Below are 9,825 nucleotides of genomic sequence, written 5' to 3'. Positions count from 1 at the left end.
GGATCATTTAATATTCTGCCTAAAGCATCCTTGATTATAGCAACTCGAGGTTTGAATTTGTTCTTCAGTTCCTTGAGCTTAAGAAATGCTGAACGAGTTCAGCCCTTTTGATTTTCCGACTCTAGCTCCTTGCACATTTCATTGTAATATTTTGCTTTGTCATCTGCATGGTTTAAAATCAGGAAGGGTGTATGCCTTAGATGTGTCCTATCTCTATAGCTTTTCAATCTATATGCAGAACATATCATCCAGAAGACTGAGCTCTATGAGGAGGAATATGGCATCAGGATTGGAGGAAGACTCAACAACCTGCATTATGCAGGTGATACAGCCTTGCTGGCCGAAAATTAGGAGGATCTGAAGCATTTGCTGCAGAAGGTGAAGGACTGCAGCCTTCAATATGAATTGAGGCTCAGTATCAAGAAGAAAAAGATTCTCACCACTGGGTCTACGAGCTGCGTCATGATCGGCTGTCAAGAGACTGAGATTGTTCACAGCTTATTTTGCTTGGCCCCACAATCAACACTCTTGGTACTAGCAGCCAGGAAATAAAAAGAAAAATTGCATTGGGAAAGTCTGCTGCCAGAGTACTGTAGAGCAACGATGTCAGTCTAGAGACTGTGTGCCTGATCCAGGCCATGGTCTTTGTAATTACATGCTGTACATCATAAAGATTAGGGATGATAGGAGAATCGATGCCTTTGAGTTGCAGTGATGGATAAGAGTATTTAATATACCATGATCTGCTAAGAGAACAAACACGTTCATCCTGGCACAAGGAGCAGCAAGGTTTCACTCTCTCCAGGACTAACGTGTTTGTTCTCTTAGCAGCCCATGGTATATTTAATAGATAGGTGAGAGATCTCTCCCTGACTACAGACTTTCCCAGTGAAATACATCTCCTGATGTCCTGACTGTAGTATAAGAACCCTAAAATATTTTAAAACATATTTCACAAAAGATATGGAAGTGCCCCCTCATCAAAACTATAAAACTTTCCTGAGGATATTTTTTTTAGTCTTAAATAAAGACATATACTATGTCTGCAGATGATTGTTGTTGTTATGTGCTGTGACTCATAGTGACCCTATGTACAACAGCTCTGAAGCCTGTCATATTCTGAGCTGATCTTACTGACTCACACACACCTACCCTCATTACCCCAGTTACTGTATCAATCCATCTCATCCAGGGTCCTCCTCTCCTGCACTGTCCCTCCATCCTTCCAAGCCTCCAAGGAAAAACTTGGTTTCAACCTAAGACAGACCTATTTGGGGTTTTTTTTGTGGCCTGTGGTATGTTTGAACTCTTCTCCAGCACCACAACTCAAAGACATCGATTCTTCTTCTGTCATCCTTAGTCAATGTGCAGCTCTCTGATGCATAGCAAGTAATTAGGAAGACCATGGCCTGAATCAAGCACACTTTAGTCTCAAAACTGACATCGTTGCTGTTTAGTACTCTGGAGATGTCCCTGACAGCAGATTTTCCCAATGTGATTTGTCTTTTGATTTCCTGACTGCTGGTGTTAAGAATGTTGAATGTCGGAGCTCTGGTGGTCTAGAGGCAAGACGCTACACTGCAATCCCAGAAATACACGGTTCAAATCCACCAGATGCTCTGCTGGAGAAGGAGGGGGCAATCTCCTCCTGTGTTAGTCAGATCTGATTTGACGGTACACATAAAAAATAATACAATAAAAATAAAAATTTGTTTTTAAAAAAAGAATGTTGAATGTGGAGCTGAGCAAGTTGTAATTGTTAACAACCTCAATCTCTTCTCCAACTAACATGGTGCTGCCAATTCGCTCCATGGTAAGAATCTTTTTCTTCTTGATGTTGAGCTTCTATTGTCATTTTTTTCTAAATTATCTATTAATCAGTGCAATGATTCACAGAAATAATACAGGCTGCCTATAGAAAACATGAATAAGAATATAAAGAAAGCAGAAGTCACACACACAATTTTAAAACATTGAGACATTCAGTGTTAAAGTATGTATTTTATATGTTTGAAGTATAATATTCCATATTATGGAACTGCCAAAAGAATAAACAGTTAAGTCTTGGAGAAAGTGCAGCCAGAGTGCTTCTTGGAGGCAAAGGCTATAAAGCTTTGTCTCTCATACTGTGGGCATGTTGCTAGGAGAGGCTATTCCTTGGAGAAGGGACGTCATGCTTGGAAAGGTGAAGGGACAACAAAGGAGAGGAAGATCCTCAACCATATGAACTCACACAGTGACTGCTGCAATGGGCTTGAGTGTATCAGCAAGTGTTCACAGGCTATGACAGATATGACACAAGATGACACAGGATGGGACAGAGTTCAGATTTGTTGTTGAAAGGATCACTGTGGGTTGTATACTTGACTCAACAGCACCTCACAACAACAACAAAACCTATTTGAGAGCATATAGCTATCTATAATTCAGTAACCTTGAAGTCAGCCTTTGGAATCACCTCTTCTACACTCTTCAAAATCTAAAACAAAAACCCAAAGCCCTATTTTCACTTCATTGATCACTGCTGGAAATCCTCCTTGATATTCAGAACATTCTTGGAGAATGAGGGACTAACGTTCTACCTTCTACCGTTGTGTAACAGACCAGGTCAGCCTCTTGTCCTTGATTGCTCATTTCAGACGCTGCTTTGGGAACATTTTAGGAACAAAGGTCCTTTAAGGTAGTCTTTAAGGAAAAGTACAGCCCCTCCTCTTTTTCTAGAATGCAAAATCACTGCAGTAGAGATGGTGTTTTTCTTCCTGTGGAGAATATGATCAGAAAAGAGTATTTCTTTTCTATTGAGGATGGTACAGCAGGAGTGAGAGCGATTCCACGGGCCCCGATGTCAGTGCCAGCCCTGCTGCCTCTTTTTTGTGACCCCAGTTAAGTAACTTACCATGCAGCACCTCAGTGCAGGATCTGAGGTTCCTACAGCAGGAGGCTTGATAGCATCTGTGTGAGAGGATTATAGGGTGCATAAAATGAGTCAATATGCAGGGAGCCTTTCTTTCCATCACTACATGAAGGTAGTCCTCAGGAAATGAGAGACACACAACATAAAGGGGTCAGAGCCTACCCAGGATGAAGCTCTGTAGCCTTGGGAAGCTCTGTGTCACTCACTTCTATAAAAAGGGGATGATGCTTTAGTGAAACTGATGAGAACCAGCACTCTACAGAGATGCCTTCTTCCAAGTCTTGCACGTTTTCCACCTCTGACAGGTTTGCCACCTTAAACACTTTTCTACTGCTCTATCAGTAGAAAATATTTGAGTTTTCCTTCTTGGAAGGGTTTCTGCCTTACCCAGGCTTTGACTTTTGCATGTTCTACTGTTGTAAAGCGGCTCAAATTCACCCACTACTCCATGGGAGAAAGACGGGTGTGTGATTGATTGCTTCTGAAAACCCACTGGAGGGTCAACTATGAGTCAGTTTTAGGGAGCACTGGTGGCCTAGAGGCAAGAAGCTGCCCTACAATTCCAAAGACAGCCAGCAGGAGGATGGGCAATCTCTTCTCACGCAATTAACTGCCTCTGAAAATTCGCTGGAGGATCTGCTATGGGTCAGTTGCAACTTGATGGTACACAACACCTACGACTTGCTGTAGAACTTAACTCCTACGGTTAGATGAGCTATAATTTGAAAAGTCCTTTTAAGACTATCCAATACATGATGCTGTGTATGCCTTTGTTAAAGAAATGGCCCTCTAAACTCAGTATGTAGCCCACCAAGCTCTATTCACGCTGGTGTCCTCCACCTCACCCTACCTCCGCCCCTCACTGCACTTTGTCACCCATGGATCGTCAATGCTGACAGCCTGGTTCTGCTGCTCCAGATCCTATCTAGCAAGCTGCCTCAGAGGGGCCAGCCCAACAGAGGTTTTCATGGATTCCTGCCTGAAGACATCAAAAAAGAGGCGACTCGGGCTTCTAGAAAGGTCAGAATCCCCTGAAATGGGGACCTTGGGATAGGCTGGGTTTTCTCTGCCTCTCCTTAAGCCTTTCTGAGCAAGCTGCTTCCTTACTTTTCTCTGATTGTTAGAAGTTAAAGGACTTAGGGATTTCCCAAGTATTTCTTCCAATTCCCTACTCCCCTGTGGTCTGGTCGCCCAAGTGAGGAGAAGGGAGCAACATTCCAAGTGAATGTGAATTCTGTGCCAGGGATCTCGGCTGTGGGAGTCCTGGCACTCTCAGGACCTCTAAGGAAAGCCATTCTATGGCACTAACAACAACAGAAATATGCACTCCAGGCTGTCTGTCTGTCTTTCTGTCCTGGTGCTGTGAGCACTGTCTGGGGTCTCATTTGCAGATCTGCTTTGTGTGCAAGAAAAAAGGAGCTGCCATCACCTGCCAGAAAGACCATTGCCTCAGAAACTTCCATCTGCCTTGTGGCCAAGAAAAGGGTTGCCTTTCACAGTTTTTTGGAGAGTACAAGTGAGTGACAAAGGGGAAAGTCGCAACTCGCTGTTTAGCTGTTTACGAAATCAGAGTTCAGTTCTCACGGGCGGTTTCCATTTACCAGTGGGTCTGTCCCTCCACTTCATGATGGGAAACAGCGTCTGCACTTGGCCGTTGCACAGGGTTACTCCTTGCTTTCCCAGCCCCTTCTTCAATTACAAACAGCTGGGGTTCTTAGACAGCTGCTCAGCACTAAGTGGGGCTTTCAGGAACAGGGGCTGTGGGAATATGGGGACAGCCCCGCAGCTCTGTCCCCTGGGAGAGCGGAGGGAGAAGACACATGGCTGCCCTGCACCTGGGCTTTCTCGTCATGAGACTGAGTTCACAGGACTCTGGCCAGGTGGGGGCCTTGCCCTTTCTAGGCTAGGTCCCCTGGAACACTCTGTCGGTGGCCAATCAGAAACCAAGTCTGTTTCCTCTGTCACAGATCATTTTGTGGGAAACATCGCCCCACGCAGGTCATCCAACTGCAAAAGAACGGCGAGGAGGAGAGCTGTGTCTTGTGTTGTGAAGACTTGTCCCAAAAGAGCGTGGAAAACATTCAGAGCCCATGCTGTAGTCAAACCATCTACCACCGCAAGTGCATACAGGTGGGACTTTCTCTGCCCTCCTGCGTGTCCACAGTTCTCGGAAACCCCACCATCCAGGCAATGCCCAGGCACAGCTCAGCCTCAGCACTCCCCGCTGGAGGCCTGAAGGCAAGCTGGCTCCTGGCAATCAGAGGAAGCTCAGCCAGGGCTCTGGTCATTGCTGGCCTGGCGGACTCCATCCATGGGGAGATTTAGACCGAGCCAAAGCCTCAGGGTTGCTAACAAGGTTCATGTCAGTCAGTTGTCTCAAAGTCAGCGTTGCCTCTTGTGATGGAAGAGAAAGGAAACCTGTCCGGATATCTGACCCTTTTCGAGTCAGAACTGCCCAGCCCCATGGCTAGAGATGACAGCAGAGACTCACCTGGGAACTCTCTTGAATACATTTTAGTTCCAGATTTGACAACTGAATTTGAAGCCCTTGTGCCTGGCCCACCCAGGCAAGCTTTTCTTTTTTCTCTATTACCAGTTAGCGGTACACTCCTAGTGGGATGTGGGTGAGGGTGAGATGAAGGTGGTCAAAGACAGTGTTTTACAAAGACATTGCTCACCTCTCTTGCAGAAATATGCCCACACATCAGCCAAACATTTCTTCAAATGTCCACAGTGTAACAATCGAGAAGAGTTTCATCAAGAAATGCTGCGAATGGGGATTCACATTCCAGACAGGTAGTAGAACCTGCAGCTCAGGGTGTGAGCGGGGTTGCCTAGGTCTCTAGAGAGGAGGTGAGTGTACTGAGAATGAAGCAGCAGCTGCTGGTGGGGAGTCACCCAGTTGGTTCTCACTCACAGACCCTGCAGGGCAGAGTAGAACTGTCCCATGGGCTTCTCACGGCTGTAAACTTTACAGAAGCAGACGGCCATGCCTTTCTCCTGTGGAACAGCTGGTGGGTCCAGACTGCAGACCTTTGGGTTAACAGTAAGGGCTTAACGACTGGCCCGCCAGCGCTCCTTGCAGAAGAGAGAGAGAAAAGAGGTGGAAGGGGAGCTTTCCAATTATCAAAAGAAAGAGAAAGGGACCAGAAGATTCTGGAAAGTATTCTGAGGGGATTCAGAATCCTCTGAGGGATGGGCTCTTCGATGGAGGGTAGAACTCTGGAACCCCCATGTTCCACTCATTTGCTCCAGCTCTCTCCCCGGCCCCTCTAGGACCTTCATTGAAAGCAGGCTGGCAGGCTGTGCAGAGCTCCTGCCCTGCGCTTCCTCAGCTCCCTTCCTCAGCTCCCTTCCTCATTCTCCCCCGGGGGCTGAAGAGTCACCAGCCAGCCACAGGGCACTCATTTGCTGTTTCTCCTCCCAACACAGAGACGCTGCCTGGGAGCTGGAGCCAGGGGCTTTTTCAGACCTGTATCAGCGCCATCAGCACTGCGATGCCCCTGTCTGTCTGTCTGAACAAGGCAGAGACAGCTTTGAGGAGGAAGGGTAGGGAAGGGCTCCCGGCAGAGAAGGAGCATCTTCACCTTAGAGTTAGACCTCAGCACAGTTTGCAGGAGTGAGAAATACACCTTGGCCTGTAGATTTCCTGTTGAACACAGATGCCAAAGCCCAGGCTTGCCCAGCCCCTAACACACCTATTCAGAGGAACATTGAATCTGCAAAGGCGGCTTCTCTCTATGGCCCAGGCAAAGATACTCAGGGCCAATCTCCCTCCAGACCCACCTCATGAATGGCTGCCCCCACAACAGGCCACAGGGCTGACCCTCAGATGTTCTGAACCATCTAGTAGACTGTGCAGTAGAAATACCCGCAGCAAACCTCCCTGGTGATGAAGAAGGGGGTGTCTGCCCACACAACTCCTCCTGGGTTCTTCCTGCAGGAGCTGGAGCCTCATTCTGTGTGATACGTGTGGATCCCATGGAACCCACAGGGATTGCTCCTCACTTCAATCCAACAATACGACATGGGAGTGTGGAGAGTGTGCACCTTCCCCTCCAGTCATAGGTGGGCCTGGAGGGAAGGACTGATCTGGAGAATGGGGCCTGGGGTGCGGGATCTTGTGATGCCTGGGAAAGGAGGAAATCATGCCGCCAGAGGGGACGTTTAGTTGCACTACCACTTCCTAAAGAGACAGGGCTAAGGGGGCCTGCATGCAGGACAGGCAGAAACGCAATGTGCCGCTGCTGCTCTTCCCTCAGATTACAGGCAGGGAAAAGGGAGCAACATTTTGTCCTGCAGCCGTTCCCTGCGTCCTGAGAACGCTGGCCTGGAGCACCCAGGCCCTTTGTGCACTGACCCACCTGGGCCCACGGAGCCCTCCAGCAACACGAGGCGCAGCTCCTTGAGGTCCCGGGGTATCAGAATTGCTTATTGCCGCCCCAAGAAGTAGCAGCTTCAGAGTTGTCACTGCAAAGCACAACTGGAGTGTGAAGCTTCCTTCTTTGTGGTTATGAGAAGAAGCGTGTTGGGGCCATGAGTCAAGGCAAGGGGACAACAGGAAGACCTTGAAGCAAGGGAAGAGAAGTCTGGGGCCAAGGGGAGCGGTGAGGCCACACCTCTGCAGTGGAGTTCGTGGCTGCAAGAGCACTTCCACACTGTCCCCATGTCCAGATTGTCCTTCTCTTCCTCCACCCAGATCTTCCACCTTAATCTGGTTCTCATGCACCTCTTCCTTCTTCACCCATGTTTGTTGTTGTGCAAATAAAGGTTTTCTCTCCACTAGTATCTTCTTTATACATTCCTTCTAGAATATGTCTAGCATATCAAGAGAATTTTGGGGGTAGAGTGAGGGAATAGAAAAATCACCCATGGACTGCCAAAGGAACAAACAGATTTGTCTTGTAGAAAGTGCAGCCAGATGACAAATTTCATCTCACCATACTTTGGGCATGTTGCTTAGAGAGGCTATTCCTTGAAGAGGGACATCATGCTTGGAAAGGTGGAGGGTCAGTGAAAGAGAGGAAGACTCTTGATGAGATAGATTGACAAAGTTACTGCAGCAGTGGGCTCAAGAATGTAAGAGAGTGAGGATAGCACAGGACAAGACAGGGTTCAGATCTGTTATTCACATGGTTCTTAATGAGTCATACTAGACGCCTAACAATAATCCATAAAATTGAGTGAACTCAGAACCTTCTGCTTCTAAAGAATATTTCTTTAGAGGAAAGCAGATTAGAGGACTTTACAGGGGCAGCAATTTTGATCCCTGTGCAAACCAATGGGGGATTCCACCAGCAAGACAAGCCAACAAAGGAATCTGTTCAGGACTGAGCCGAGGCTGTGACTACAGAGCTTGTAGCCCTGGACCACTCAAAGCCTGGGGCTGCCTGGCTCTTATGGGATGCGATGGACTCCATCGGCTGCCAGCTGATGTGTTCTTTAGCTCATCTCAACAAGCTTGAGTGTGCCACCAGACCCTCACTGTCCAGGGGCTAGGGTATTCTCATGTGGGATATGGGAGAGTGCCCAGAATGCAACAACAATTTTGTGTGCCAAGGCATTCACATTAGTCAGGGAATTTTAGCAGGGAATCTGGCTGAAGGCCGAGGGAAACACTAGCCTGTTTCACATTTGTGTGTGTGTGTGTGTGTGTGTGTGTGTGTGTGTGTGTGTGTGCGCATGCGCGCGCGCAAAACTGGAGCTTTGTTATTGAGAACATACACAGTAGAACATAGCAATAATTTCTACATGTTCAGTGACATTGATTACAATCTTCAAATTACACAACTACTCTTAATCTCTTTTTTAAATTGTTCTTACCTTATTAACATAAATATACTAACCCTTAGATTTTTCCATCTCTTAAATTGCTGCTATAAATTTGTTCTCATTTAGATGTTATGTGCTGCTGAGTGGTCTGTGACTCATAGCGACCCTATGTACAGCAGCTCTGAAGCCTGCCTTGCCCTGAGCCAGTCTCACTGACTCCAACACACCTACTCCCATTGCCCTAGTTACTGTATCAATCCATCTCATCTGGGGTCTTCCTCTCCTGCACTATCCCTCCTCCCTTCCAAGCATGATGTCCTTCTCCGAGGATTGGTCCCTACTGATCATATGCCCAAAGTATATGAGATGGAGCTTCAAAATCCTAGCCTCAGAGGAGAAAATTGGTTTCACCCTCTCCAAGACAGACCTATTTGTTTTCATGGTGGTCCATGGTATGTTCAAAACTCTTCTCCAGCACCGCAACTCAAAGGCATCAATTCTTCTGTCATCACGAGTCATTGTCCAACTCTCTGATGCATAGCAAATAATTGCAAAGACCATGGCCTGTATTAGGTGCACCTAAGTCTCTAGACTGACATCATTGCTCTTCAGGATTCTGGAAAGGTCCCTGACAGCAGATTTACTTAATGAAATTTGTCTTTTGATTTCAATGAAATTTGTCTTTTGATTTCCTGACTGCTGGTGCGAAGAGTGCTGATTGTGGAGCCAAGCAAGCTATATTAACAACCTCAATTTCTTCTCCATCCATCATGGTGCTGCCATTTAGCTCAGTGGTGAGAATCTGTATTCCTGATATTGCATTTCAATTCGTATTGAAGACTATAGTTCTTGACCTTCTGCAGCAAGTGCTTCAGGTCTGCCTCAGTTTCAGCAAACAAGGGTGTGTCATCTGCATACGTAGGTTATTGATGAGTCTTCCTCCAATCCTGATGCCATATTCCTCCTCATAAAGCCCAGCCTCCCGAATCATCTGTTCTGCATGCACATTGAAAAGGTATGGAGACAGGATGCATCCCTGACACACTCCTTTCCTGATTTTGAACCATGGATTTTGAATCTTGCTCTGTTCTGAGCATCGCTTCCTTGTTCAAGTATACGTTTTGCAAAATAAGCACAAT

The 9,825-nt window shown here is 46.8% G+C and overlaps 1 protein-coding gene across 1 annotated transcript in view; it reads left to right on the top strand.

Moving 5' to 3' along the window:
- The window catches only part of PHF7 (PHD finger protein 7), a 17,720-nt gene extending 10,353 nt beyond the window's left edge, over positions 1 to 7,367 (top strand). Inside the window, exons 4-10 of the mRNA XM_006892298.1 lie at positions 3,833 to 3,934; positions 4,306 to 4,430; positions 4,882 to 5,044; positions 5,604 to 5,710; positions 6,347 to 6,463; positions 6,858 to 6,982; positions 7,177 to 7,367. Of these exons, the coding sequence (XP_006892360.1) occupies positions 3,833 to 3,934; positions 4,306 to 4,430; positions 4,882 to 5,044; positions 5,604 to 5,710; positions 6,347 to 6,463; positions 6,858 to 6,982; positions 7,177 to 7,367 (930 nt within the window). The remainder of the gene's footprint in view (positions 1 to 3,832; positions 3,935 to 4,305; positions 4,431 to 4,881; positions 5,045 to 5,603; positions 5,711 to 6,346; positions 6,464 to 6,857; positions 6,983 to 7,176) is intronic.
- Positions 7,368 to 9,825: the final 2,458 nt, after the last annotated feature.

This window comes from Elephantulus edwardii, unplaced genomic scaffold (assembly GCF_000299155.1).
Source record: "Elephantulus edwardii isolate Elephantulus edwardi_28Jun2011 unplaced genomic scaffold, EleEdw1.0 scaffold00113, whole genome shotgun sequence".
In the NCBI taxonomy this organism is placed as follows: Eukaryota; Metazoa; Chordata; class Mammalia; order Macroscelidea; family Macroscelididae; genus Elephantulus; species Elephantulus edwardii.
Note: the sequence above shows the minus strand (reverse complement) of the source record. Positions and strands in the feature narration are given on the sequence as shown.